The sequence below is a fragment of the Eleutherodactylus coqui genome, chromosome 3 (assembly GCF_035609145.1).
Source record: "Eleutherodactylus coqui strain aEleCoq1 chromosome 3, aEleCoq1.hap1, whole genome shotgun sequence".
NCBI lineage: Eukaryota > Metazoa > Chordata > Amphibia > Anura > Eleutherodactylidae > Eleutherodactylus > Eleutherodactylus coqui.
In genome coordinates this window covers 175,380,040-175,407,145 of record NC_089839.1, presented here as the reverse complement: position 1 = coordinate 175,407,145, position 27,106 = coordinate 175,380,040, and the positions used below count along the sequence as shown (strand labels likewise).

General features: G+C 42.2%; 1 protein-coding gene across 1 annotated transcript in view; it reads left to right on the top strand.

The window, feature by feature from the left end:
• Positions 1-3,442: 3,442 nt before the first annotated feature.
• Positions 3,443-27,106, top strand: part of LOC136621248 (peroxisomal acyl-coenzyme A oxidase 2-like) — a 43,921-nt gene continuing 20,257 nt past the window's right edge. Inside the window, exons 1-6 of the mRNA XM_066596599.1 lie at positions 3,443-3,678; positions 8,338-8,500; positions 11,084-11,232; positions 13,923-14,030; positions 14,132-14,251; positions 19,018-19,133. Coding sequence (XP_066452696.1) covers positions 3,534-3,678; positions 8,338-8,500; positions 11,084-11,232; positions 13,923-14,030; positions 14,132-14,251; positions 19,018-19,133 — 801 coding nt within the window. The 5' untranslated portion in view covers positions 3,443-3,533. The remainder of the gene's footprint in view (positions 3,679-8,337; positions 8,501-11,083; positions 11,233-13,922; positions 14,031-14,131; positions 14,252-19,017; positions 19,134-27,106) is intronic.

Genomic DNA, 27,106 nt, shown 5'->3' with positions numbered 1-27,106 from the left:
CTCTCACTTCCCGATGTAATTTGGCACGAGCATTGATTATGTCATACATAGGAAAAGTTAATGGGTCCCAACTCGATTATTCAATTCTAAGCGCAAAAAAATTAGCGTCCAAATTTTACGTACGGAATCTAATTCTCTCACTTTCCAATGTAATAGAAACTTGAAATTTGGCACGAGCATTGATTATGTCATAAATAGGAAAAGCTAATGTGTCCCAACTCGATTATTTAATTCTAAGCGCAAAACAATTAGCATCCAAATTTTACGTACGGTATCTAATTCTCTCACTTCCCGATGTAATTTGGCACGAGCATTGATTATGTCATACATAGGAAAAGTTAATGGGTCCCAACTCGATTATTCAATTCTAAGCGCAAAAAAATTAGCGTCCAAATTTTACGTACGGAATCTAATTCTCTCACTTTCCAATGTAATAGAAACTTGAAATTTGGCACGAGCATTGATTATGTCATAAATAGGAAAAGCTAATGGGTCCCAACTTGATTATTCAATTCTAAGTGCAAAAAAATTAGCGTCCAAATTTAACGTACAGAATCTAATTTTCTCACTTCCCGATGTCATAGAAACATGAAATTTGGCACGAGCATTGATTATGTCATAAATAGGAAAAGCTAATGGGTCCCAACTCGATTTAATTCTAAGTGCTAAAGAATGAGGCCTTAGTCAGACGGGCGATTTTTCACGCGATTTGCGGATCGCATGACGGATGCGCATCCGCAAATCGCATGACCGGTGCACGCAAGTCGCCCGCAAATCGCCCAAAAATCTGCTCCTAGCCGCGTTTCATTAGAAACGGGCCGGAGCTGTCCAGCGCATTGCATTCAGTGGAGACGGCAATACAGCCGTCTCCATTGAAAGCAATGCGCTGCGGGCGAGCCCAGGATGAATTGTCGGTAAGGGCTTAAATATATAAGCCCTTCCCTGCAATCCATCCTAAAATGTGTTAAAATAAAAAAAAATTGTATTCTCACCTTCTGCCGGCAGCCGGAGCTCCGTGCGGCCGTCCTGCAGTGGGTGTGAAGGGGGTGTGAGTCAGACCTGCCCCCTGATTGGCTCAGCGCTGAGCCAATCAGAGGCATGCCTCACTCACACCCATTCATGAATTCATGAATGGATGTGAGTCAGACCTGCCCCTGATTGGCTCAGCGCTGAGAGGCAGCAGTCACTCACCCATTCATGAATTCATGAATGGGTGTGTGAGTGTTTTCAGCCTCTGATTGGTCAGGGCTGTGACCAATCAGAGGCAGATCATTCAGCAGGCGGGGATTTTAAAGCCCCGCCGGCTGAATAGTGCCAAGAAGCAGTTCAGGAGAACTGACAGTGGCCGCGGCTGGACTCCGGCTGCAGCGGAAAGGTGAGTATACAATTTTTTTTTATTTTAACACATTTTAGAATGAATTGCAGGGAAGGGTTTATATATTTAACCCCTTCCCGACAATTCACCCCGCGCACGCCGGCAGCCCATTGCTTTCAATGGAGCGGCTGTATTGCCGCTCCATTGAATTCAATGGGCAAACATCGTTCTTCTCTGTCACAGCTGTTACAGCTGTGGCAGAGAAGAATGATTTGTCTTCTATATGTTCTCAGTGGGGTCGGTGCTGCTGCCGCCGGCCCCATTGAGCGCATATAGAGAAGAGAACAGGAATCGCAGATCGCATATAGGTGCGATCTGCGATTTTTTGTTCTATAATTTATCGGACGAGCGCATGAAAAGCGCTCATGTGTCCGATACCATTGCAAAGCAATGGTTTTATAAAATCGCCGTCCGCATGCGCATGCGCAAATCGCGCGAAAAATCGCCCGTCTGACTAAGGCCTTAGTGTCCAAATTTTACATAGTACGGAATCTAATTCTCTCATTTCCTGATGTAATTTGGCACAGGCATTGATTATGTCATAAATAGGAAAAGCTAATGGGTCCCAACTCGATTATTCAATTCTAAGCACCAAAGAATTAGCGTCCAAATTTTATGTACGGAATCTAATTCTCTCACTTCCTGATGTCATCTATATATATATAAATGAATTTCTGTCTGTCCTTTATGCATTACTACACCATTCATCCAATCGCAATCAAACTTTGGGAAGTTGTTGAGTACACTCCTGTGAAGATTACTGGCATAGTACAACTATCCTACGATAGGTGACGCGCGTGCGAGCATCGTCGACAGTTATGCCCCCCAGACAAAGATCGTTTCATTTCCATCTCAAGCACGAAAGCAAAAGGCATTACGAGCAACGGGATGCGTGTTCAACTACAAAATGATGCATCCGCCGAACGTTTCGCAAGACAATTGCTGGATATTGAGAATGCTGAGGTAAAATGAAAGCTGTGCTGTGATTGGTTGCAATTTCTTAAACTGCTGAAGTAACATGAAAGCTGTGCTGTGATTGGTTGCTACTTCTTATACTACTGAGGTTACATGAAAGCTGCGCTGCGATTGGTTGTTATATATTATACCACTGAGGTAACATGAAAGCTGCGCTGTGATTGGTTGTTATATATTATACCGCTGAGGTAACTTGAAAGCTGCGCTGTGATTGGTTGTTATCTAGATATATAAAAACGAATGTATGTATGTCTGTCTGTCTTCGCAGCAACACGCGACGGGTAAGCTAGTTGTAGATAAAATAATTATTGTGTGAAATGAAATTAATACATTTAAAACAACTTCTTATGATATGGCATCAAAGGGTCTGAATCTAAAGAGGTGAATTGCCTCGATCCCCTTCATACTGGTATATTGGAATAAAGGGATTTTAACATCAAAAGTGGCCCAAATAAATGTGTCTTTCCACATGAGTGATTCCAATAGATTTAGGAGGTGACTGGTGTCTTTGAGGTAAGCGGGTAGTTATATCACATATCTTTGTAAATGGTGGTCTATATATTCTGAAAGTCCACTCAGAACTGAACCAACACACAAAATGATGGGTGTAAAAGGGAATGAGTGACACTTTTATGTACTTTCGGAAGTAAATAGAAGTAGGGCACTTCAGGATTCTGCATGCAAATAAAAAAAAGTTTTCATTTTTTGTCAAGCACTTGTATAATAAAGCTTCCTCTGCCAATTCATAGAAAGTGATAGTGATTTCTCCTGTAGGGTTATTGTCTAATTTTTAATAGTATTTTATATCATTACGAATTACAGAAACCTCTAAATCATATTATTATTTGTCCATAATCACAATTTGACTGTATCTATCTATCTACCTATCTATCTATCTATCTATCTATCTATCTATCTATCTATCTATCTATCTATCTATCTATCTATCTATGTAATATCTACGAGCCCGCCCTCTAAAAGCGCCTGACAACACTTGTGTATCTTCCCTCCTATTTACCTGGTACATAATTAAAAAAAACACATCACAACTTCTTGTATTGGTTTATGTTGTCTCTGACAATAAAAGTCCTGACTCTACTATCTGAGGACGTTATATCTGTGAAGTTCCCATCCAGTCAGCTACCCTGCAAGGAAGGCCCTCGCTCCCTGTATACACTATACAATGGCCTGGTGGAAAGTGAGCGCTGCAAGGAGAGATGTTAATCCTGACCTTGCCAGTGAGAGGGAAAGACCTTCCTTCAATGTGGAGACCCTTACTAATATTCTAGATGTAGGTGTGGAGGAGACTCGCATTAGAAGAGCAGTAGGTAAGATCTCATCTGTTGTATCCAAGAGTCTTTGATTTCCTTATATTTTCCATTCTTTTTAGCTTTTGAAAACACGTGATTTTATAACAACAAATACAGATGTAGCAGATCTAAAGAAATAATTAAATTCCATAGGATTATCCGCAGTCCTAGATGATTTTATTGCTTTTATATATTTTCCAGTTCAAAAATGTGCACCGTTTTCTTAGCCATAAAGTGTTAGACAGCATATTCCAGATGAGAGCACTCGGACACTCTTTTGCTGATAGAAATCTGTCAGTAGATTTAAAGGGGTTGTCCCGCGCCGAAACGGGGTTTTTTTTTTTTCAACCCCCTCCCCCCCCCCCCGTTCGGCGCGAGACAACCCTGATGCAGGGGTTAAAAAAGAACACCGGACAGCGCTTACCTTAATCCCCACGCTCCGGTGACTTCTTACTTACCCGGTGAAGATGGCCGCCGGGATCTTCTACCTCCGTGGACCGCAGCTCTTCTGTGCGGTCCATTGCCGATTCCAGCCTCCTGATTGGCTGGAATCGGCACGTGACGGGGCGGAGCTACACGGAGCTACACCGAGCCCCATTGAGAAGAGAAGAAGACCCGGACTGCGCAAGCGCGTCTAATTTGGCCATTAGACGGCGAAAATTAGACGGCAACCATGGAGACGAGGACGCCAGCAACGGAACAGGTAAGTGAATAACTTTTGATAACTTCTGTATGGCTCATAATTAATGCACAATGTACATTACAAAGTGCATTAATATGGCCATACAGAAGTGTATAGACCCACTTGCTGCCGCGGGACAACCCCTTTAAATGTCCCAACAGTCCAATGAGTAAAACGACAAACTCAGTACCGCTGCACCTGTACGCATATGTATAAATGAACTGATGCCGCCTAGCATTATCTCATGTTTTAGCATATGTACGCACATGGCATGTACACTGCATATATTTCCCCGCAAATTAGTAAGGGCTCCTGCACTTGAGTATTAGCCTCCAGTCCACCATCAGGACTGAAGGCTTTTCTATTTCTCTCTACTATCATTTATTTTTTTGTAGCTTAGTTCTTGGGGTATTGTATCCAGACTATTAGTTGTAGCTTAGTTCTGGGATATTGTATCCAGACTTTTAGTTGTAGCTTAGTTCTGGGGCATTGTATCCAGTCTATTAGTTGTAGCTTAGTTCTGGGGTATTGTATCCAGACTATTACCATGTTTCCCCCAAAATAAGACAGTGTCTTATATTAATTTTTGTTCAAAAAGGTTTAACTTTCTTACATGTATAGCTGCCTGGACACTATTTAAATTGACTTTTTTAATTAACTGTTAGCAGTGCTTAATTTTGGAGTAGGGCTTATATTTCAAGCATCCTCAAAAAGCCTGAAAAATCATTTTGCATCCTCAAAAATTCTGGAAAATCATGCTATGTCTTATTCTCAGGGTATGTCTTATTTTCAGGGAAACAGGGCAGTTGTGGCTTAGTTCTGGGGCATTGTATTCAGACTATTAGTTGTAACTTAGTTCTGGGGTATTGTATCCAGACTATTAGTTGTAGCTTCATTTTGGGGTATTGTATTTAGACTATTAGTTGTAGCTTAGCTCTGGGGTACTGTATCCAGACTATTAGTTGTAGCTTAGTTCTAGGGTATTGTATCCAGACTATTAGTTGTAGCTTAGTTCTCAGGTATTGTATCCAGACTATTAGTTGTAGCTTAGCTCTGGGGTATTGTATCCAGACTATTAGTTGTAGCTTAGCTCTGGGGTATTGTATTCAGACTATTAGTTGTATCTTAGCTCTGGGGTATTGTATCCAGACTATTAGTTGTAGCTTAGTTCTAGGGTATTGTATCCAGACTATTAGTTGCAGCTTCGTTCTGGGGTATTGTATCCAGACTATTAGTTGTACCTTAGTTCTAGGGTATATTATCCAGACTATTAGTTGTAGCTTAGCTCTGGGGTATTGTATCCGGACTATTAGTTGTAGCTTAGTTCTGGGGTATTGTATCCAGACTATTAGTTGTATCTTAGTTCTGGGGTATTGTATCTAGACTATTAGTTGTAGCTTAGTTCTTGTGGTATTGTCTCCAGACTATTAGTTGTAGCTTAGCTCTTTGGTATTGTATCCCAACTATTAGTTGTAGCTTAGCTATACAACTATTAGTTGTGGGCAGCTATACAAACAGGCAAGACATTATCTCAGTCTGCCTTTTTTGTCTGGATTATTCTTGATAGGATACTCAAACGCATGGGCTGATGGGCCATGTCGAGGCCACCACGCGTCAATTAGTACCTATGCTATCTCACTAGTAACTACATTAAAATCACAAAGGTAAGATAAAAACAAAGACATTCACTGGAAAAGCCAAAAAAATGGCCATAGGCTCAATCGCCGTAGGGCAGGCACAATTGCCATAAGGTAGGCACACGCGCCATAGGTCTGTCGCAATCGCCGTATACCCTAATAGAATGCAGTCAGCCAGATTATGATACGGAGGAGCAAGTTGTTCAGTGCAGACTATTATGCAGTCACCCACTCAACCCAGCCCAGATTGAGGAGGAACGACTGCAAACTAACATAGCCAGCACATGTGAACGATACCAAAGAGGCCAGCCAAAGATGGGTGTGCCCCACCATACAGGATAGCAACTCTCACTGACAAGCAGTGGGCTGCCCTGTATCTCCAAACTGGGCCACACTGGCTGACATCTTGGGCTCCCCCAAATCTCTAGGAGACTGCATACAAAAAATACTGATACATACTAATAAATGCGCGTTAGTTCTGCATTTTGGCCAGCGCTCTGAACTAATCACAGCCATACAGTGAATGACATCATTGAATGACTGTGAATGGTTCATCCAGTGCTGGCTCTGATTGGCTGAGCCACGGTGTTCATGATCCAATCACAGCAATCTCTTGCTGGAGGCGGGGTATTAAAGCCCCATTACAAGGAAGAGAATGCTCAGTCCCCACCGAGGACTACACCTGCCAGAGTGCCGCAGCCCAGCGGGAGGAACCCGGACGTCGCCTGCCAGGTGACTATTAAGAAACCCTCTGAAAATTTGGGACAAAAATTTATAACAGACAGTGTCTTATTTTTGGGGAAGCATGGTATTAAAATGCCTGGCTTATCAGAGTGCTCTCTTCTTGACCCCCTAGAGTCCGGCTTCCGCCCTCTACACTTGACAGAAACCATCCTGACTAAAGTGTCAAACGACCTCCTGATGGACAAACGAGGGGTGACTACTCCCTACTGATCCTCCTCCATCTCTCCACAGCATTTGAAACTGTTGACCACAAACTCCTCCTCAATATGCTTTACTCCATAGGCCTAAAGGACACTGCTCTTTCTTGGTTCTCCTCCTACCTATTTGACCGCTAATTCAGTGTATCCTGTGCTGGCTCTGCCTCCCCTTGCTGTTGGGTGTCCCCCAGGGCTCGGTCCTTGGCCCCATCCTCTTCTCCATCTACACAGCACCTATTGGACAAAGCATCAGGAAATTTAGCTTTCAGTACCATCTCTTTGCTGATGACACACAGTTATAAACCTCCTCCTGTGACATCACAGCAACATTCCTCCAGAATGCCACCGACTGTCTGTCTGCTGTCTCTAACACTGTGTCCTCTCTTTTCTTAAAACTGTACCTCTCAAAAACTGACCTACTGGTGTTTCCGCTCTCTGCTAACCAACCTCATCCTGAGATCTCCATCTCAGTGTGTGGCACAACCATAACTCCCAGCACGCCTGCTGTCTTGGGGTTATTTTGAACTTTGATCTCTCTTTTACCCCCTATATCCAATCTCTCACCCGAACGTGTCACCTGCACCTCAAGAACATCACAAGAATTCACCCCTTTGCTCACTGTTGCCCTCATCCATTCCCGGCTTGAATATTGCAACTCGTTGCTGATTGGCCTTCCCTGCACCAGAGTCTCCCCACTCACATCTATCCTGAGTGCAGCAACCAGGTTCATCTTCCTGTCCAGCCGCTACTCACTATTTTCATCCATAAAGCTCTCCTTAGCACTGTGCCGCCCTACATTACTTCCCTCGTCTCAATCCACCACCCAGCCCGTGTCCTCTGCTCCACTGGGGAAATCAGATTAAGTGCCCCTTTAATTTGAACCTCTCATTCCCGCCTCAAAGATTTCTCCAGAGCAGCACCAGTCCTCTGGAACGCGCTATCCAAAACTATCCAGCAATTTCTGACACACTAAACTTCAGGCATGCTCTAAAAATGCACCTCTTCAGGGAGGCATACCATATCCCGGAAACCGAACCCTTCTTTACTCCACCTAATAACACGCTCCGTGTCCTACAGTATTCCGATTCAACCACCACACGGCTTATGTCTGACAATTATCTATGTGCATAGCACTCTCCACCTCGCCATACCGTGCACATTTCCAGCCCTTCACCCTTTGTATCACCCCATTATCTGTAGTATGTAGGCTCATTGGAGTGGGACCTTACTCCAATTGTTCCCATCAATCGATTACTTCATGTAACAGTGGTTTTTGTATCTTTGTTTCTTGTATTTGTTCTCCCCTGTTTTGTAAGCGCAGCGGAATATGTTGGCGCTATATAAATAAAGATTATTATTATGTCTTGCACATTATATAAATGATAACAGATGTACCTATCTGCTCTTATTTCCTTAGTGAGCCTTGTTATCAAGGATCCCATCTTCAGCCGAGAATACATGTACTTCAAGACCCCCTCCGAGAGATATGAAGGAGCCATCAGGAACACTTTACACATGCAGAGGAAAATCAAGGAAATGGGATGGGATGAAAATGGCCGGGAGGTTAAATATATTTACAGGTTATTTACCCACATCCATGTATCATGATGTTAAAGGGACGGCTGATGCAGTAACTAAAAGGGAACATGGAGATTTCCATTGTAATTATTAGGCAGAGAGTCCTCCAATCTAATCAAGTACTAAGCTTCATAGGCTACAGTCAGTGGAGTGTGGGCCTTGCTGGGTCTACACATTGTTGGGCCAAGCAAGGTGAGACATGAAGATTTTGAATTTCATATCAGATGCAGAAGACAGAAAATATCCACCATGTCTGACCTTCTGATTCTGGTATAAAACTTTGGCAACTTCTTCATGTGAATTTTCCCATTGATTATATTGCAAACTTGCTGCATTTTTCACACTTTGCATTGAAAAGCTGCAAACCTTTCTGCAACACATTTGTTTGAATATTTTTTTGCATGAGGTCCATTCTCAGTAGATCAGAGGATCCCTCTTATATAGACAGTGAGCAGGTTCTCACTTGTAAACAGGCAGTCATTCATCTTTGAATGGAAGTAAGAAATCTATGGTGCGCTCTACCTCCATTCAATGAAAGACTATAACTACAGTGTGAATGTACAGAAGTGATAGTGGTACTGACCACTGTCAGGCACTTAAGCGCCCAGCAGTTGTCCCATCTAAAAGTACCCTTAGACTTGGGGTTGCCACGTTTTTTCACCCAAAAATACAGGCAAATGAATAAACTCACAGCTGGCTGTTACCATTCTTATATTATGGCACTATGCTCCAAGGCCTGTCCTAAGAATCCAAAGCCTCTTGAATTGTGTGAAAACTGATGATGGCCCCATAATGAGGCACCAGCCACAGACATCTGCCATATTGCAGGTGCAGCAGTAGAGGTCACCTGGTCATAGCAACCTAATCATTTTTTTAACGCAATTAGCATTGCTGGAAAGAAATTATTACCAGCACCAACCGTCAGATATATTTATTGGCTATACCAGATGTTACTGGCTGGGTGCCAACCCTACTTAGGCCGGCTTCACACAGGCAAGAAAATCGTGCAAGATTTGTGCGTTGCTAGAAGCATAAATTTCGCACAAATATGAACCCCTGTTTTTAATGTCGTCATACACATGAGCGATTTTTTTTTCTTCCATGCATGGCACGGTTTGCACTATCTTGTGCGTGCTCTCGCATCGCACTGCCCATTGAGAGTGGCAGTAGCATCGCACCATTTGCAATGCGATATCTCCCATTGAAAACAATCGGACCTCACATGCTCGGGGAATTCATATGGATAGTAAGCGTGATATTAGGGCAGGATTCTCATCGTTATAAAGTTAGCCTAAGACTGCATTGTCAATATACAGTGATGCGTAGAAGTTGCAGAATGGTGCAAATATTTAATGAAATCCTATTGCAAAAAAGATTGTCAGCCCACAATACATGCATTTAAGTGAAGAAATAAATCCCCTCCCCCCCCCCCCCAAAAAAAGGTATCCATAGCCTTTAAAAGTGCAATGATCTGTACTAGAAGGGTTAATTGGTTTAGAGAGTACTAAGAGGTGTAACCTGAAATTCTTGGGCCTCCAGGCAAAATTTCATTTACTAATTTCTTCTTATGTGGGAGATGGGACTTTTAGGCACCAAAGTTTGGTGTGATTGCCACCTCTACACCCCCTATAGCTTCGCCCCTGAAGTATCAGAAACCTTTTCTTCAAGTCATTGTTGGAATCTTAGATTCTGGACCACCAAAAATTTGAGCTTCTAACTAGAGATGAGCGAGCATACTTGCTAAGGATAATTGCTTGATCGAGCATTGTCCCTAGCGAGTATCTCCCAGCTCGGAAGAAAAGGTTCGGCTGCCGGCGCGGGTGACAGGTAAGTTGCAGCCATGAGCAGGGGGGAGCGGGGGCAAAGAGAGGATGAGAGAGATCTCCCCTCCGTTCCTACCCGCTCTCCCCCGCCACTCCCCGCCCGCCACTCCCCGCCCGCCACCGGCAGCCGAATCTTTGCTCCCCAGCGGGCAGGTACTCACTAAGGGCAATGCTCGATCGAGCAATTGCCCTTAGCGAGTATGCTCGCTCATCTCTACTTCTAACACATTTGAGTATTTCAAAACGGAAAAAATAGAATAGTCAGCCTGGAGTCCATGTAGATAGAGGAGATTATATCACTTAACCCACATAGTTTTCAAATAAATAGGTGATGGGGTTTTAATATAAGAAAACCTCAAGGCCATTAATTACCGCATTATAAAACAAAGATATTAAATTTGGAGTTCAGTAATACGGCTGGGATCACTTTCACCAATTATCGAAAGCTGTGCTGATCCATTTGTAATGAGAATTTCTGGGTAATCGGATTACAAGGGAAGGGCTGCGTCTCCATGTTTTGTCTTTAAAGGTCTCTAAATTATCTCACTATGTTTTATGCTTTACATAAAAAATGTGAAATAAATATGGAAGTACTTTAATTTTTTTTTCTACTGACTGAGTTACTTGATGCCATTTCATCTACTGATTTTCATGGCTTTACTATGAGAACACTACTGTGGGTCTGTGTTGGTACGAGGTCTCTTGATATCAGAGTTTCCAGCCGTGGCACTTTGTTTTTCTATTCTGTTCTTTCGATTTTAGGGCGCTAAATGGAGAAACTGATGTTGTACACAATGTCTTTATAAAAACGATCAATGCCCTGGGCACAGATGAGCAGATTGCCAAGTGGATGCCCCTTGCAATGGATTATAAAATCCTAGGAACTTACGCACAGACTGAACTAGGACATGGTAAGTCCATTGTATCCTAAAAGTGACCCATAACACATGCCTTAAAAAAAGTCATTATTCTAAGGGTGTGTTTGAATGTGCCATTGATGTGGTGGAGCAGAAGTTGTTATGTACTCCAATAAAATTACACTGACATGCCAAATGTAATGGGATAGGAAGTAATATCATGTAGGACCTCCTCTTTGCCTGGCAAAGTGCAGTAATTTGACGTGGCATTGATTCCAGAAGTGGACAGAAAAGGGAGATATATTGAGTAATCTAGATAGCCATGTATTTGTAGGTGCAGGATCTCAGGTCCAAATGCACATCTATATCACATGCCGTAAGTCTTTGACTGGGCTCATGTTGGGAAAACATGCAAGCTACAACATTCATAGGAACTCTCCAGATTGTGCCTCAAACTAATTCTGGATAACTTAAGCCCGATGGCATGGTTCATTGTCCTGCTAGAATATCCCATCGTTGTGGGGGTACATGAAGTACATGAAGGGCTGCAAATGTTCATCAAGCAGTGAAATGTTGTGGGCACCAGTCAATTATGTATTTAGTTGGACCAGTGGACTTAACCCATGTCTTGTAAACACACTCCACACCAGAAAGAAACCACCACTAGCCTGCACAATGCCTTGTTGACAACTTGGGTCCATGGCTTCATGAGTTTTGTGCCACACATGAACCCTACCATCAGCATGAAACAATCAGTACTGGTGGCTCTTCTGCTCCCATATCCCATGGAAGCTAAAGAACGCTGCGCTGACCTGCAGCATATATATTTGGACCATCCTACATTGAATGTGGATGTGATTTATGAGGGGGTCAATTAAGTGTTCGCACAGACCATTCTAGCCAGACGCCACTGGTCACAATCATAAGGCACCCGTGGGCGGCCACTGCGTTGTCCACTGTGGGTGGTAAGGCCTTCAATGATGTATTCCTAATACACACAAGTACACTGTGGATTGAGGAATATAACATTGTATAAATTATACATGATAAAAACTATTTCCATTTTATGATTAATGAATTTTGCAGGCTAACATCTAGAGCTGGGAAAAGCAAAAATGTTAACATGACAGATGCATAATTAATGGTAACTGAAAAAATCCCCATAGATCACAACCGGATCTACATGCAGTGTCCCGGGTAAACTATCACTAGAGGGCATTATCACTGAAATATAACTTTAACCGGATCTACATGCAGTGTCACGGGTAAACTATCACTTAAGGGCATTATCACTGAAATATAACTTTAACCCCTTAAGGGCATGGCCTATTTTGGGCTTAAGGACGCAACGATTTTTGGCGGATTTTCATCTCCGTTTTTTAAAGCCATAACTTTTTTATTTTTCCATCGACGCAGCCATATAAGGGCTTGTTTTTTGCATGGCGAACTGTAGTTTTTGATGGTGCCATTTTTGGGTACATAAACCGCACTGTAAAAGTTTTATTTTTTTTTTTTACAGCGTTAATCATGCAGCATGAATGACACAATACATTTTTTCTGCGGGTCGGTACGATTACAATGATACCAAAATTCTTATATTTTTTTAGGTTTTTCCACTTTTTTGCAATAAAAAACCTTTTTTTGGAAATCTTTTTTTTCTCTATATCACTGCATTCAAAGTCCTGTAACGTTTTTATTTTTCTATGTACAGAGCTCTGTGAGGGCTTATTTTTTGCAAGACGAGTTGTAGCTTTTATTGATACCATTTTAGGGAATATACGGCTTTTTAAATCACTTTTATTGCATTTTTTGGGAGGCAAAATGCTAAAAATTAGCATTTTGCCTCTGTTTTTTTTTACACGTTTTGCCGTACAAAACAAAAAGTGTGTTCAACTTTTTTGTACATGTCGTTATGGACTCGTCAATACCAAATAAGTGCCATTTTAATTTTTTTTACCTTTTTTATGCTAATAGTAGAAAAAGCACAAAAAAAGTTGGGTTTTTTACACTTTTTTTTACATTTTTCTTTTCCTTTTTTTACACAACTTGAGTCCCTCTGAGGGACTTACAACACTGTGCTGATGATCGCTGTGATAAGGCATGGCAGGGCTGCTGCCCTACCATGCCTTATCGCTTATACAGCAATCATAGGCATTGGCACTACAGGACGCCAGTGTCTGGCATCCTGTTGCCATGGCGACAGGCTGGGCTCTCGCGATAACATCGCGAGAGCCGGCTGGAGACACAGAGGGAGCGCGCTCCCTCTGTGAACTCTTTCCCTGCCACGATCTACTTAGATCGCGGCAGGGAAGGGGTTAACAGCGGGGGCATCTCCGAAGCCCCCCCCCCACTGTTGCAGCGAGAGGCCGGCTATCACTGACAGCCGACTCCCGCTGCGGTATAGCGCGAGATCAGTAATGATCTTGCGCTATCTCTATGACGTAAGGGTACGTCATTTTGTGGGAAGTACCACCCTGCCATGACGTACCCTTACGTCATAGGGCGGGAAGGGGTTAATTGACTTGGCTTGTGCGCCCCATAGGCTTGGGGGTCCGGTCTCAAGTGTGACCTCTGGACCCCTATAGCTATCTCACTGAGTCCCTGATGTAGGTTTTCTAATAATCAGGCTCTTGAAAGGCCTAACTTTAGACCCCTATCTTATTAATCCAAGTAATTCCAAAAATAGAGAAAAGTCAACAATTTGTCAATTGTAACAGAAGCGTTTTTGTAAACTGTATTTGCAGGAACATATCTGCGGGGTTTAGAGACCACAGCTACCTTTGACCCTACCACCCAGGAATTTATAATAGATACTCCACAGATAGCAGCAATAAAATGGTGGCCAGGAGGCTGTAAGTCATTTCCTTTTTTTGCACTCCAGTTCTTGATGTTTGTAATATAAAATGTTCCACACATGCCCAGATGGTTATTTCTGCATTTTTGATCTGAACAGTAGGAAAAAACAGCACACATACTGTGGTCGTAGCCCAGCTATACAGCAATGGACAGAAGTATGGCATACATCCATTTATAGTCCAGATTCGAAGTCTGAAGGACCACTCTCCACTACCAGGTAACAATTTTAGTTCACTAGACCTTTTGTATGTGGAAAACTAAACCCAATTCATAGATATCCTAATTCAATATCTCATCCTGAAATCATTAGCATTAATGTGGACTTGATTCCCTTTTGCTGCTATGATCTCCTTTTCTATGGATGATTTCCATTAGATTTTAAAACATAGTGCAGCACCAGAGGAAGACGCGCCTAAGTAGGGGAGACCACAGGGATTGCAAGATGTATGTCACAGGTGGCTCTTCAATCTCTCCAAACAATGGCAGCAAAGGTGTCCTGCTCAGTCACCGCACAGTGAAACAATACTATAATAGATATAGTCTTTATAATGAACGGTGGTTTGTCCCGTGACGCCAGCACTTCATCCAGGACTGTAAGAGTTAATGGCAGGAAATAACTTGACACAAGTCCTGGTAGCTTTTGTATAGTAAACTGGAAGTGCACAGTTTTACTGAAGCTCTTAAGTTGATAACAAAATATAGCAATGGCAGTCTTGAGCAGAGCAATGAATTTTGCTGTAGACAACATAGTGCAATATAACTGATTCCTGAACAAACACAGCTCTCTACACATCTAGAGGTGACACAGTATAAGTTCTCACAGGCCTAGCTATCTGTTGGGCTTACTGGAAGTTGTTAATGCACTTATTGGAATCAAGATTTAAATGGACCTCTTGGCTATCCCTGGTTTTGACTTTACTGGGTTTTTGTGTAATTCACTGTTTAGTGGAACAAGTTCCAGCTTTTCTCTTCCTCACTGCTGGCAAGCTAGGGAGCTGATGAATCCTAGCTTCCCTGCTGGAAAATCTTGTGTTGTAGCTCACTCTGTTGACCTCCTTCTACACGTCCTCTTCCGACAACTCTCTAAACAGACTCTCCTTAACTCTTCCTTCACTTCCTGTCTTGTTCCCCCACTTTCTGCCCCCCCCCCCCCCCCTACACACACACACACACACACACACAGTATACTGGCTCACTATACAGTTTCCCGCTCTGAGCTCTCACCACACCCCTTGTCCAATCAGTAAGAGCATGGCATACAGCCAATAAGCAGCCAGCTGTTGCCAAGCTTTTAGCTTAAAAGGGTAGAAACAAGGTTTCTCTGGCATACGGCACTTTCTATGTCTCCTGGGAGTACATAGCAAAGTGTGACAGGATCATGAATATGTGGCTATTCTGGAGTACCCTCTGGGCCACTACAATAGCTGCAGATGTTCATGTTGATTCAGACATAAGACCATAAAGGAAGTTGGGAACTGATATGGGGCACTAAGGCCTGGTTCACAGTTGGCGTTGTAATACATAATAATGGTTTTTGGTGGGACTGAGGACAGTGCTTTGTGCAGCACAATCGTGGTTTGTACAATGGAGGTATTTTCAGGGTCAGACAGGAAATGTGGTGGAAGGTCATCAACCTGACCAAATAAAGCTGGCTATATATTCTATCCTATCAAAAGTATTTTGACACCTGACAAGAATTGTGATGGCTTTCTCATGGATGCTTTGTGTTCAGCGGCATCACTGGTGTATCCAATAGCGACCAGTCCCTGTTGGACAATGCTGACACTAACTTGGTTTCCACTTGCTTGCAGATTCTCAGTAAATAGTAGAAAAGTGAGCTCTGTGACTGGACCCTCTCAGGTGTCATTTGTCCCTTTTGGTTAATATTTTGGGTTGTCCAGTTCTTGGTTTAGGCGTGGTACATCCATTTTTCCTCCAACTTGTAACCATGTAACTGGAACTTGAGCTGGTGTCTGGGTGTTAGTGGAATTGTCACAAACCAATAGTCCACTAATGTGAATGATACCACGTGTAAACTCTGTAAATTCCTTGGATTGAAGCATATTAAGCAAAAGAAACTATGGCTGACATAAGACACGATCCAAATACTTTTGGTAGAATAGCGTAGATAAAAGAGCTGTTGGCCAAACATTCATTTGGCCTACAAGTATCTCTTGTGGCTCCGACATATGTATGCATGCCAAGATCAGACAATTGCACAAGGTCTTTTTTTTCAATAAGCAGAATAGGAAAAAACATTCCCAAACAACATTCCTGGTGATGGCTTATCTCCTGGGGAGCAAAGGGCCGGCATATTGAAATCCAACAAGCTCAATTCTTCATTTCCTGAATGGCTGATGTTTAGGGACAGGCTGTCCAGTAGCATGTAATGCAGATAAAAAACTCCATATCTTGTATTCCCTGTAAAGTAACAAATCTGGAGTTTTTTTTCTTAGAACTTTGCTCTGTTCCTCTGATTCTGCTGAAAAGGTGAGAAGAAATGAACAATTGGCTGTTACCATTCACTTTGTCAAAGGGGTGTATCTCTACAAAGTGACACTTGTCCAATCAGTGCTGAAAGTTGTGTGTATGGACACACCCCATTGACAAAAGGAATAGTAACAACCCGTCAACTTTATAACAGAGCATGCGCACAGGACTCTAAAAAGAGTTGGATTTGTAACCTTCAGTGGTGGGCACCAAGGGAACCAGAAAGCAGGAGAGTATAAGAAATACTGAACTCACCCTAACACCAGCATAAGTTAGTTTATGTTGAGTTTGATACTGTGCAATACAGAGACCTCTTTTGTCCTCTATTTATACCCAGGACTGGGACTGTAACAAGGGGGCATCCTCTACGTCTAGAGGATAGAAGATTTCTACACTGACATAGAAGGGGGTACTTTATTGTAAAAGCAATGAGACTATGGAACTCTCTATCTGAGGACGTCGTGATGGCAAATTCAATAAAAAAGTTTAAGAGGGGTCTGGTCGTCTTTCTTGAGAGTTATAATATTACATGTTATAGTCACTAATTACTTCAGAAGGGCCAGTGTCCCAGGGATTGTTTTGATTGCCAAACTTGGAGTTGGGAATGAATTTTTTCTCCTTAAATGAGGAAAACTGGATTTTATCTCATTGATGTTTCTTTGCCTTCCTCTGGCTCAACAATGGGCAGGGTGCGGGTAATAGGCTGAACTAGATGGACATAAGCCATTTTTGGGCTTAGCATACTATTGTAGTGGCCCAGAGTTAGTGGGGCCATTCCAGAATGTTCTATGTCTGTCTTGTGTCACTGTATTGTAATCGTCTTGGGTATTAGTGTATCTTGACGCCACCAGGAAGTCCTGGTGGAGTCAAGATTGACAGGGGGTGACGCCCCCTGTCCCTGATTGGCTGCACAGCTGCCAAGGCTGTAGGTCTTGCAAGGCCAGTAAAGCGGTGTTGAAAAGGCATACATTGTCTGCCACTGCAGCCCCAGGTGACAGAGCAGTGAGGAGAAAGACCGGTGAAGCGGCTTTTCCTGCAGTCCACAAGCGCCCAACCCCCCCGATGTAAGTTTCAGGTGTCAGCCACAGCTGGGAGGGCACAATGCCGGGAGGAGGCACTGTGACAGCCAGGCGGATGCACAGTGCTGGGCATCAGCATCGATGGCAGAGCGCCGCGGAACAGCAGCACGATCATCTGCGGCAGCACATGGGCATTAGCTGTGCGCAGGGGAGATGCCGTAAGGGAGCACAGATCTTTCGACATGGTGGCAGAAGGCTGCCATCCGGCAGAACTGAAGACACAGCCGCCGGCTGTCAATCAGACCTCCAGCGCGGCCACCAGCAGTGACACTCCCAGGTGCAGCCTGCACATTGCTTTTTACCATCCCCGGTGGCTTACGGCGAGTGTTCCTTTTCTTCTTGCAGCTCATAATGTAAGGCTACATAGACATGTTACCCTCACCGTAAGCCACCAGGGACGGCAACAACCAATGTACACTGTGCAGATAGGACCTTAAAAGCTTGACCCTATCAGGTGCTTGGGGTGTAAGAGGGGTGTTCCTCCTGTCAAACCCCTAGCTTCTGATGGCGTCAAGATACACTAATAACAGGGTCTTGTCTGTGGTATGCAAGGGTTAGTGTCTGGTATGTCCTGTCTTGTCTGAAAATGTATAGTTTTGTGAGTCATGTGACTATGTTTTATATATGTGGTTGCAAGGATGCAATTAGATAGAAGTGAGGAGACGTTAGGAGAGTCTGAATAAGTCAGCCACACAGGCACTATAGAGATTGGTCTGTGTGTGGAGAGGATGGAGGAAGCCAAGCGACTTCTTTATGCTCGCCCTGTGCCATTCTACCCAAGAGATCTCGGTGCTGGTACTGAGCACTGAGAGTGAAACAACCCGCTGCCTAGCAAGAAGAGGAGAGACAGTTGACTGGTGAGTGTTGACCGGCAGAGAGAGAGCGTTTGCTGGGAGAGGTACTTCACAGATAACTTGGCTTGATGTTCCTGTACCAGAATTGTTTGTTGGAATTTTATGTTTGCAGTAAACAGATAGACCTGATCATTCCCGGTTCTAGTTCAGAAAGTTGCCCTGTGTGTGGACTATTTTATTTCATCTGAAAGATCCGCTACAGAGGACAGAACGGTGGTGTCATAAGTGAAAACTTAAGGTAACCCCCGGTTACAACCCCTGTGATCTCCCCCAGCAGTAACTTGGTCGTGTCCCGAGCTACCCCCAGGGAAGGAGACTGTAGAGACCCATGGCAAGGCCTCTCTCAAACCCACTGTTTCCTCAGCTGTGGGCCCGCTCCTCGGATGCTGCACTATGTTACCTAATAGTAGGCTGCTACTTACTGTAAAGTAAGACGATGTTTGCATCATGCTAGTAATATACGCTAATTGCGCAAGGTGGGAAATGCTTTTGAGGTATATACTGTGAAATTACGTTTCTGTTTATAACAAATCAGAACTCATCATGTAACCTCCTTTCAGGAATATCCGTTGGGGACATTGGGCCCACGATGGGTTTTGAGATGCTTGACAATGGATACCTCATAATGAGGAATATTCGAATCCCGAAGGAAAACATGCTAAGCAGATACTCTCAGGTACCCCTGTACATCTATATATATATATATATAAAGACTAAAGCCCTCACTGACTCACTGACTGACTGACTGACTCGCCAAAAGTTCTCCAACTTCCCGATGTCCTAGAAACATGAATTTTGGCGCAAGCATAGATTATCTCCAAAATATGAAAAGTAATTGGGTCCCAACTCGATTATTCAATTCTAGCGCAAAAGAATTAGCGTCCAAATTTTACGTACGGAATCTAATTTTCTCGCTTCCCAATTTCATAGAAACTTGAAATTTGGCACAAGCATTGATTATGTCAAAAATAGGAAAAAGCTAATGGGTCCCAACTCGATTATTCAATTGTAAGCGCCAAAGAATTACCGTCCAAATTTTACATACGGAATCTAATTTTCTCACTTCCCGATGTCGTAGAAACATGAATTTTGGCGCAAGCATAGATTATCTCCAAAATAGGAAAAGTAATTGGGTCCCAACTCGATTATTCAATTCTAGCGCAAAAGAATTGGCGTCGATATTTAACATACATAATCTAAATCTCTCAGTTCCCAATGTCATAAAAACTTCAAATTTGGCACGCACATTGATTATGTCATAAATAGGAAAAGTTAATAGGTCCCAACATGATTATTCAATTCTATGCGCAAAAGAATTAGCGTCCAAATTTTACGTACGGAATCTAATTTTCTCACTTTCCGGTGTCATAGAAACTTGAAATTTGGCACAAGCATTGATTATGTCATAAATAAGAAAAGCTAATGGGTCCCAACTCGATTATTTAATTCTATGCGCAAAAGAATTAGCGTCCAAATTTTATGTGCGGAATGTAATTTTCTCACTTTCCGGTGTCATAGAAACGGGAAATTTGGCACGAGCATTGATTATGTCATAAATAGGAAAAGCTAATGGGTCCCAACTTGATTATTCAATTCTAGTGCAAAAGAATTGGCATCCAAATTTTACGTGCGGAATGTAATTTTTTCACTTTCCGGAGTCATAGAAACGGGAAATTTGGCACGAGCATTGATTATGTCATAAATAGGAAAAGCTAATGAGTCCCAACTCGATTATTCAATTCTATGCGCAAAAGAATTAGCGTCCAAATTTTACGTGCGGAATGTAATTTTCTCACTTTCCGGTGTCATAGAAATGGGAAATTTGGCACGAGCATTGATTATGTCATAAATAGGAAAAGCTAATGGGTCCCAACTCCATTATTCAATTCTAGCGCAAAAGAATTGGCGTCGAAATTTTACGTGCGGAATGTAATTTTTTCACTTTCCGGTGTCATAGAAACGGGAAATTTGGCACGAGCATTGATTATGTCATAAATAGGAAAAGCTAATGGGTCCCAACTCGATTATTCAATTCTATGCGCAAAAGAATTAGCGTCCAAATTTTACGTACGGAATGTCATTTTTTCACTTTCTGATGTCATAGAAAATTTGGCACGAGCAATGATTATGTCATAAATAGGAAAAGTTTATAAGTCCCAACTCGATTATTCAATTCTAAGCGCAAAAGAATTAGTGTCCAAATTTTATGTATGTAATCTAATTCTCTCACTTCCTGATGTCATCTATATATATAAAATTGAATGTATGCGTGTCTGTGTGTGTGTGTGTTTGTCCTTTATGCGCTACTACACCATTCATCCGATCGCCATGAAACTTTGGGAAGTTATTGAGTACACTCCTGGGAAGATTATAGGCATAGTACAACTATCCTACGATAAATGGCGCGCGTGCGAGCGTCGTCGACAGTTACGCCCCCCCCCCCCCCCACGTAGATCGTTAGATTTCCATCACTGCCACTAATTCTCTCACTTCCCAATGCCATAGAAACATGAAATTCGGCACGAGCATTGATTATATCATAAATAGGAAAAGCTAATGGGTCCCAACTCAATTATTCAATTCTAAGTGCCAAAGAATTAGCGTCCACATTTTACGTACGGAATCTAATTTTCTCACTTCCCAATGTCATAGAAACTTGAAATTTGGCACAAGCATTGATTATGTCAAAAATAGGAAAAAGCTAATGGGTCCCAACTCGATTATTCAATTGTAAGCGCAAAAGAATTAGCGTCCAAATTTTACATACGGAATGTAATTTTCTCGCTTCCCAATGTCATAGAAACGTGAAATTTGGCACGGGCATTGAATATGTCATAAATAGGAAACGCTAATCGGTCCCAACTCGATTATTCAATTCTATGCACCAAAGAATTAGCATCCAAATTTTACGTACGGAATCGAATTCTCTCGCTTCCCAATGTAATAGAAACGTGAAATTTGGCAGGAGCATTGATTATGTCATAAATAGGAAACGCTAATGGGTCCCAACTCCATTATTCAATTCTATGCGCCAAAGAATTAGCGTCCAAAGTTTACGTACGGAATCTAATTTTCTCACTTCCGAATGTCATAGAAACTCAAAATTTGGCACGAGCATTGATTATGTCATAAATAGGAAAAGCTAATGGGTCCCAACTCGATTATTCAATTCTATGCGCAAAAGAATTAGCGTCCAAATTTTACGTACGGAATCGAATTCTCTCGCTTCCCAATGTAATAGAAACTCGAAATTTGGCACGAGCATTGATTATGTCATAAATAGGAAAAGTTAATGGGTCCCAACTCGATTATTCAATTCTAGGTGCAAAAGAATTGGCGTCCAAATTTTACGTACGGAATCTAATTTTCTCGCTTCCCAATGTCATAGAAACTTGAAATTTGGCACGAGCATTGATTATGTCATAAATAGGAAAAGTTAATGGGTCCCAACTCGATTATTCAATTTTAAGCGCAAAACAATTGGCGTCCAAATTTTACGTATGGAATCGAATTTTCTCGCTTCCCGATGTAATAGAAACTTGAAATTTGGCACGAGCATTGATTATGTCATAAATAGGAAAAGTTAATGGGAAGTTGTTGAGTACACTCCTGGGAAGATTACTGGCATAGTACATCTATCCTACGATAGGTGGCGTGCGCGCGTGCGAGCGTCGTCGACAGTTATGCCCCCCCAGACAAAGATTGTTTGATTTCCATCTCAAGCACAAAAGCAAAAGGCATTACGAGCAACGGGATGCGTGTTCAACTACAAAATGATGCATCCGCCGAACGTATCACAAGATAATTCCTGGATATTGAGAATGCTGAGGTAAAATAAAAGCTGTGCTGTGATTGATTGCTATATATTATACCGCTGAGGTAAAATGAATACTGCGCTGTGATTCGTTGCTATTTTTTATATTGCTGAGACAGAATAAAAGTTGCACTGTGATTGGTTGTTATTTCTCTTACTGCTGACGTAACATGAAAGCTGCACTGTGATTGGTTGTTATATTTTATACTGCTGAGGTAACATATAAGCTGCCCTGTGATTGGGTGTTATATATTATAAAGCTGAGGTAACATGAAAGCTGCGCTGTGATTTGTTGTTATATATTATACCACTGAGGTAACCTAAAAAAGCTGCGCTGTGATTGGTTGTTATCTAGATATATAAAAACGAATGTATGTCTGTCTGTCTTCGCAGCAACGCGCGACGGGTAAGCTAGTTTTATATAAAGGAAGCGTTGCATGGTTACCTCCACGTGGTGTTTTCTGGGTAACGCAGAGAACTATGCAAAATGGTGAACATATCTTTTTCCTCAGTATCTCTAAAGTAACCACAACTTCATAAGATTTTCCATGTGAACACCACATAAACACCACTACCAAATTAACTCGGGCGAAGCCGGGTATATCAGGTAGTGTAATATATATGAGACAGCATATCTAGAAGACCCTTTTTATAACACAGGGGGCTTAGATACAGTGGCCCAGCTCTAAAAAGGCAGTCACAAACTAATAGTCAGATGCCAGAGCTACACAGTGATAGTGATCGTAGTGCAGTTACCTCCAGTGATTACAGATGACATCTTCTCCATTGGTCTCCCATATTTTTCCTTTTCTTCTCTATCTAGGCCTAAACCACCATTAGCATTTATTCAGTCACAACTAGTCTCTGCACACTATTTATCCTGCCAGTGGCCTCACTAAAGGTCCATTTACACAGGACGAGTGTCGGGCAAACGATGCCGGACACTCGTCCCTGTGTCTCTGCGCTCACATGCTCCTCCACAGGAGCTAGCACAGCTGGCTGGTTCACGGAGCGGACAGCCGGGCGGCGGGGCAGTGCAGGAGATTTCTCTCCTCTCGCTCCCCCGCCTTTCTCCATTGAGATACACAGCGGCCGTTCGCTATGGAACGGCGGCTGTTCAAACTGAACGATGAGCGATAAGCTTCATCACTCATCTTTTATGCTGCTTTGCCGCGACATTTTTGACAAATCTCGTCCACATGGCTGGCTTAACGAGGGATTAGCGGCCACAGGTGGATGTGCTGCAGCAAAATTCCGCACAGAATTTCCGCGGCAAATCCCCCCTGTGTGAACCCAGCCTAAGGGCCCCAAGATAACTGCGTGGTATTCCGCCATTAATGGTATGCCATTAATCATGTGGTTCTCTGTATCAGAAATATGGATGAGTAGTTAAAAGAGTTTGATCTGCAACAGGTACAAAGCAAAATGTGAAGTGAATAACAAGTATATAATTCCATAATCTCAGCGCACACACTTAAAAACAGGAGATTTGTTTAGAAAACATGCAATAGGGTCCCTTTAAATAAATGATTACATAACTCCTTTTAGCTTCTGCATGTGACTGGTGGTAAAGATCACATGCACACCTTCTGCTTACATAGCTATAGCCCTGTTTATTTGCTCCCCCTGAGGACGCCGCAAGGCGAAACATGTCAGGGTGGCCATAGGTTAGATTTTAATAGGGTTTTGGTGGTGCTGATTTATGAATTTCCGCATAGGCTTTTGGAAGTTGGCCCTCCAGGCCTATGCTTTATTGTGTATGTGCAGTTACACACGATACTAATTGATGACTGCTGGTCACATTTCATTGCCACCACTATTTGACCCTCTATTTTAAATATCATTGGATGTTGTCTTTGTCTTTTTTGAATAATAAAGTATTTGTATTATATTTTAGGGGATATTACCTACGGGTATTTTTTGCCTTTGGCAATTAGAATTGTGTTTGTATAACCCGGAGTATTCCTAGGGCAATTTCATAATAAATTGTGTTCATACATGACTTATCCTACTCTTGTCTCTGTCTCCTTCCCCCAAACAATCAGAACAAACTTCAGTGGAAGGATGCAGAGCTGGGAGGAGGATGAGTCATTTCTGTACACAGCACATGGGAAGCGAGCAGCGTATAGAACAACAATTCTGAAGGCTGTACTAGTGTGTGGATGAGAGGGGGCACTATTACCCTATGAGGGTATAAAGAGGACTCCTTTACATTATGCAGCATAAAGGGGGATATTACTGTATGGGGGCTTATAGGGGCACCATTACCATATGGGGGCATAAAAATGAGTTCTAGTATCTTATGGGGCATGAAGGGATCACTATTACCTTATGGGGCTAAAAAGGGAGCACTATCTCATGGGAGCACTATTACATTATGGGGGTAAAGAAGGCAATATTTCTGTGGGCATAAAGGAGCATTTTTACTTTTCAGGGGAACTACGTGCATAAATATATATATATATATATATATATATATATATATATATATATATATATATGACGAAAGCCCTCACTGACTGACTCACCACTAATTCTCTAACTTCCCAGTGTCGTACAAGCATGAAATTTGGCACGGCCATTCTTTAGGCACTAAATAGGAAAAGTAAATGAGTCACAACTTGATTATTCAATGCTAAGTACAAAAGTAAGTGCACCCCTATGTAATGTAACTAATCTAGTTCTCTAACTTCCCGGTGTCATACAAACTTGAAATTTGCCACAAGCATTCTATAGGGGCTAAATAAAAAAAGTAAAGGGATCACAACTTGATTATTCAATGCTAAGTGGAAAAGTATTAGCACCCCTATGTAATGTACCTAATCTAATTCTGTAACTTCCTGTTGTCCCACTAATGTGAAATTTGGCACAACCATTCTATAGGTGCTAAGTAGGAAAAGTAAAGGGGTCACAGCCTGATTATACAATGCTAAGTGCAAAAGTAAGTGAGCCCCTATGTTATGTAACTTTCCAAAGTTGTACAAGTGTGAAATTTGGCACCAGTATTCTTTAGGTCCTACATAGCAAAAGTAAAGGGGTTGCAACTTGATTATTCAAGTCTAAGTACAAAAATAAGTGACTCCCCTATGTTTTGTACCTAATCTAATTCTCTAACTTCCCGGTGTCATAAAATCTTTAAATTTGGCACGACCGTTCTTTAGGTTCCAAATAGGAAAAGCAAATGGGTCACAACTTGATTATTCAATGATAAGTGCAAAAGTAATTAAACCTGTATGTAATGTAACTAATCTAATTCTCTAATTTCCTCGTGTCCTACAAACTTGAAATTTGGCACAACCATTATTTAGGCCATAAATAGAATTGAATAATTAAGTTGCGACCCCTTTACTTTTCCTAAGTGCAAAAGTAAGTGACCCCCAATGTTATTTACCTAATCTAATTCTCTAACTTTACCGGTGTCGTACAAACGTGAAATTTGGCACAACGATTCTTTAGGTCCTAAATAGAAAAAGGAAGGGGTCGCAACTTGATTATTCAATTCTAAATGGGAACGTAAGTGATCCCCTATATAATGTAACTAACAACACATATCTGAACCACACAAACATGAAATTTGCCATGACCAATCTTTACATCCTAATAGAAAAAGTAAAGGGGTTGCAACTTCAACATTCAATTCTAAGCGTGAAAAACGGAAAATCCGCGATACATGACATCGTTTGTTTCTCAGAAACCATACAGCCTAGGAAAAGGATTTGTATACTGAGGAGAATCTACCCCACCTCTATGTGTATTTTCTGAGGAGAATCTACCTCACCTCTATGTGTATATACTGAGGAGAACCTAACTAACCTCTATGTGTATATACTGAGAAGAATATAACAGATCTCTGTGTGTATATACTGAGGAGAATCTAACTGATCTCTATGTATATATACTGAGGAGAATCTACCACACCTTTATGTGCATGTACTAAGGAGAATCTACCTCACCTCTATGTGCATATACTAAGGAGAATGTAACTGACTTGTGTGTGCACATACTGAAAGGCTGTAAAGCACCTAAGGAAGCGGCCATGGACTGCAGGGATGGAGCATTCCTTTAAGACCGAGAAGGGGCTGCAACCTCCAGTCTGCATAAAAAGGGGTGTTGCCTTTTAAGGGTAAAAAGTGAGGAGAATGGGAGGGGTGGCACATTCTTTAGAGGGACATCGTTACAGGCAGTCTGAGGACCATCTAATGCTCCTGTATGTGTATACATATTTTATTCCTCGGTTCCTCTGAAGTAACCACAACTTCATATATTTTTTCGTGCGAACCACAGGTAAACACACCTGTACCAAATTAACTTGGGCGAGGCCGGGTATATCAGCTAGTTACATTATAAGGACACAAGGAGACATTATTGCCTTAAGGTTGCATGAACTGTGCACTGTTACCTTATGTTGGCACAAAGGGGGCATTATTATCTACTAGTATACAATGGTGTCACCAATACCTTATGGGGGTAGCTTTGTGGGGGCAAAAGGGGGCACTATTGCTATGTAGATGTCATAGAGAGGGACAGGAGTAGCAGCAGGATAGTTAGAGTGTGTAGAGACGAGTTATGGCTGGAAAAAATTGCCATGGCAGTCTTAGGCCCAGATAGAGAAGAAAGCCAAAAGTGAACACCACTAGTCAGAAGAATATGAGTCACTGGAGGTAACTGCACTGTAATCACTATAACTGTGTAAAACTGGTATCTATTATTTGGTGATCAGATTATTCAGATGTGTGCTGGCGTTGAGGCGCTGTATCTAAGCCCACCATGTTATAAGTCGTATGGAAATACTCTCTGCAGGCTCCAAGCTGAATATTTGCCACACAGCCCATGAG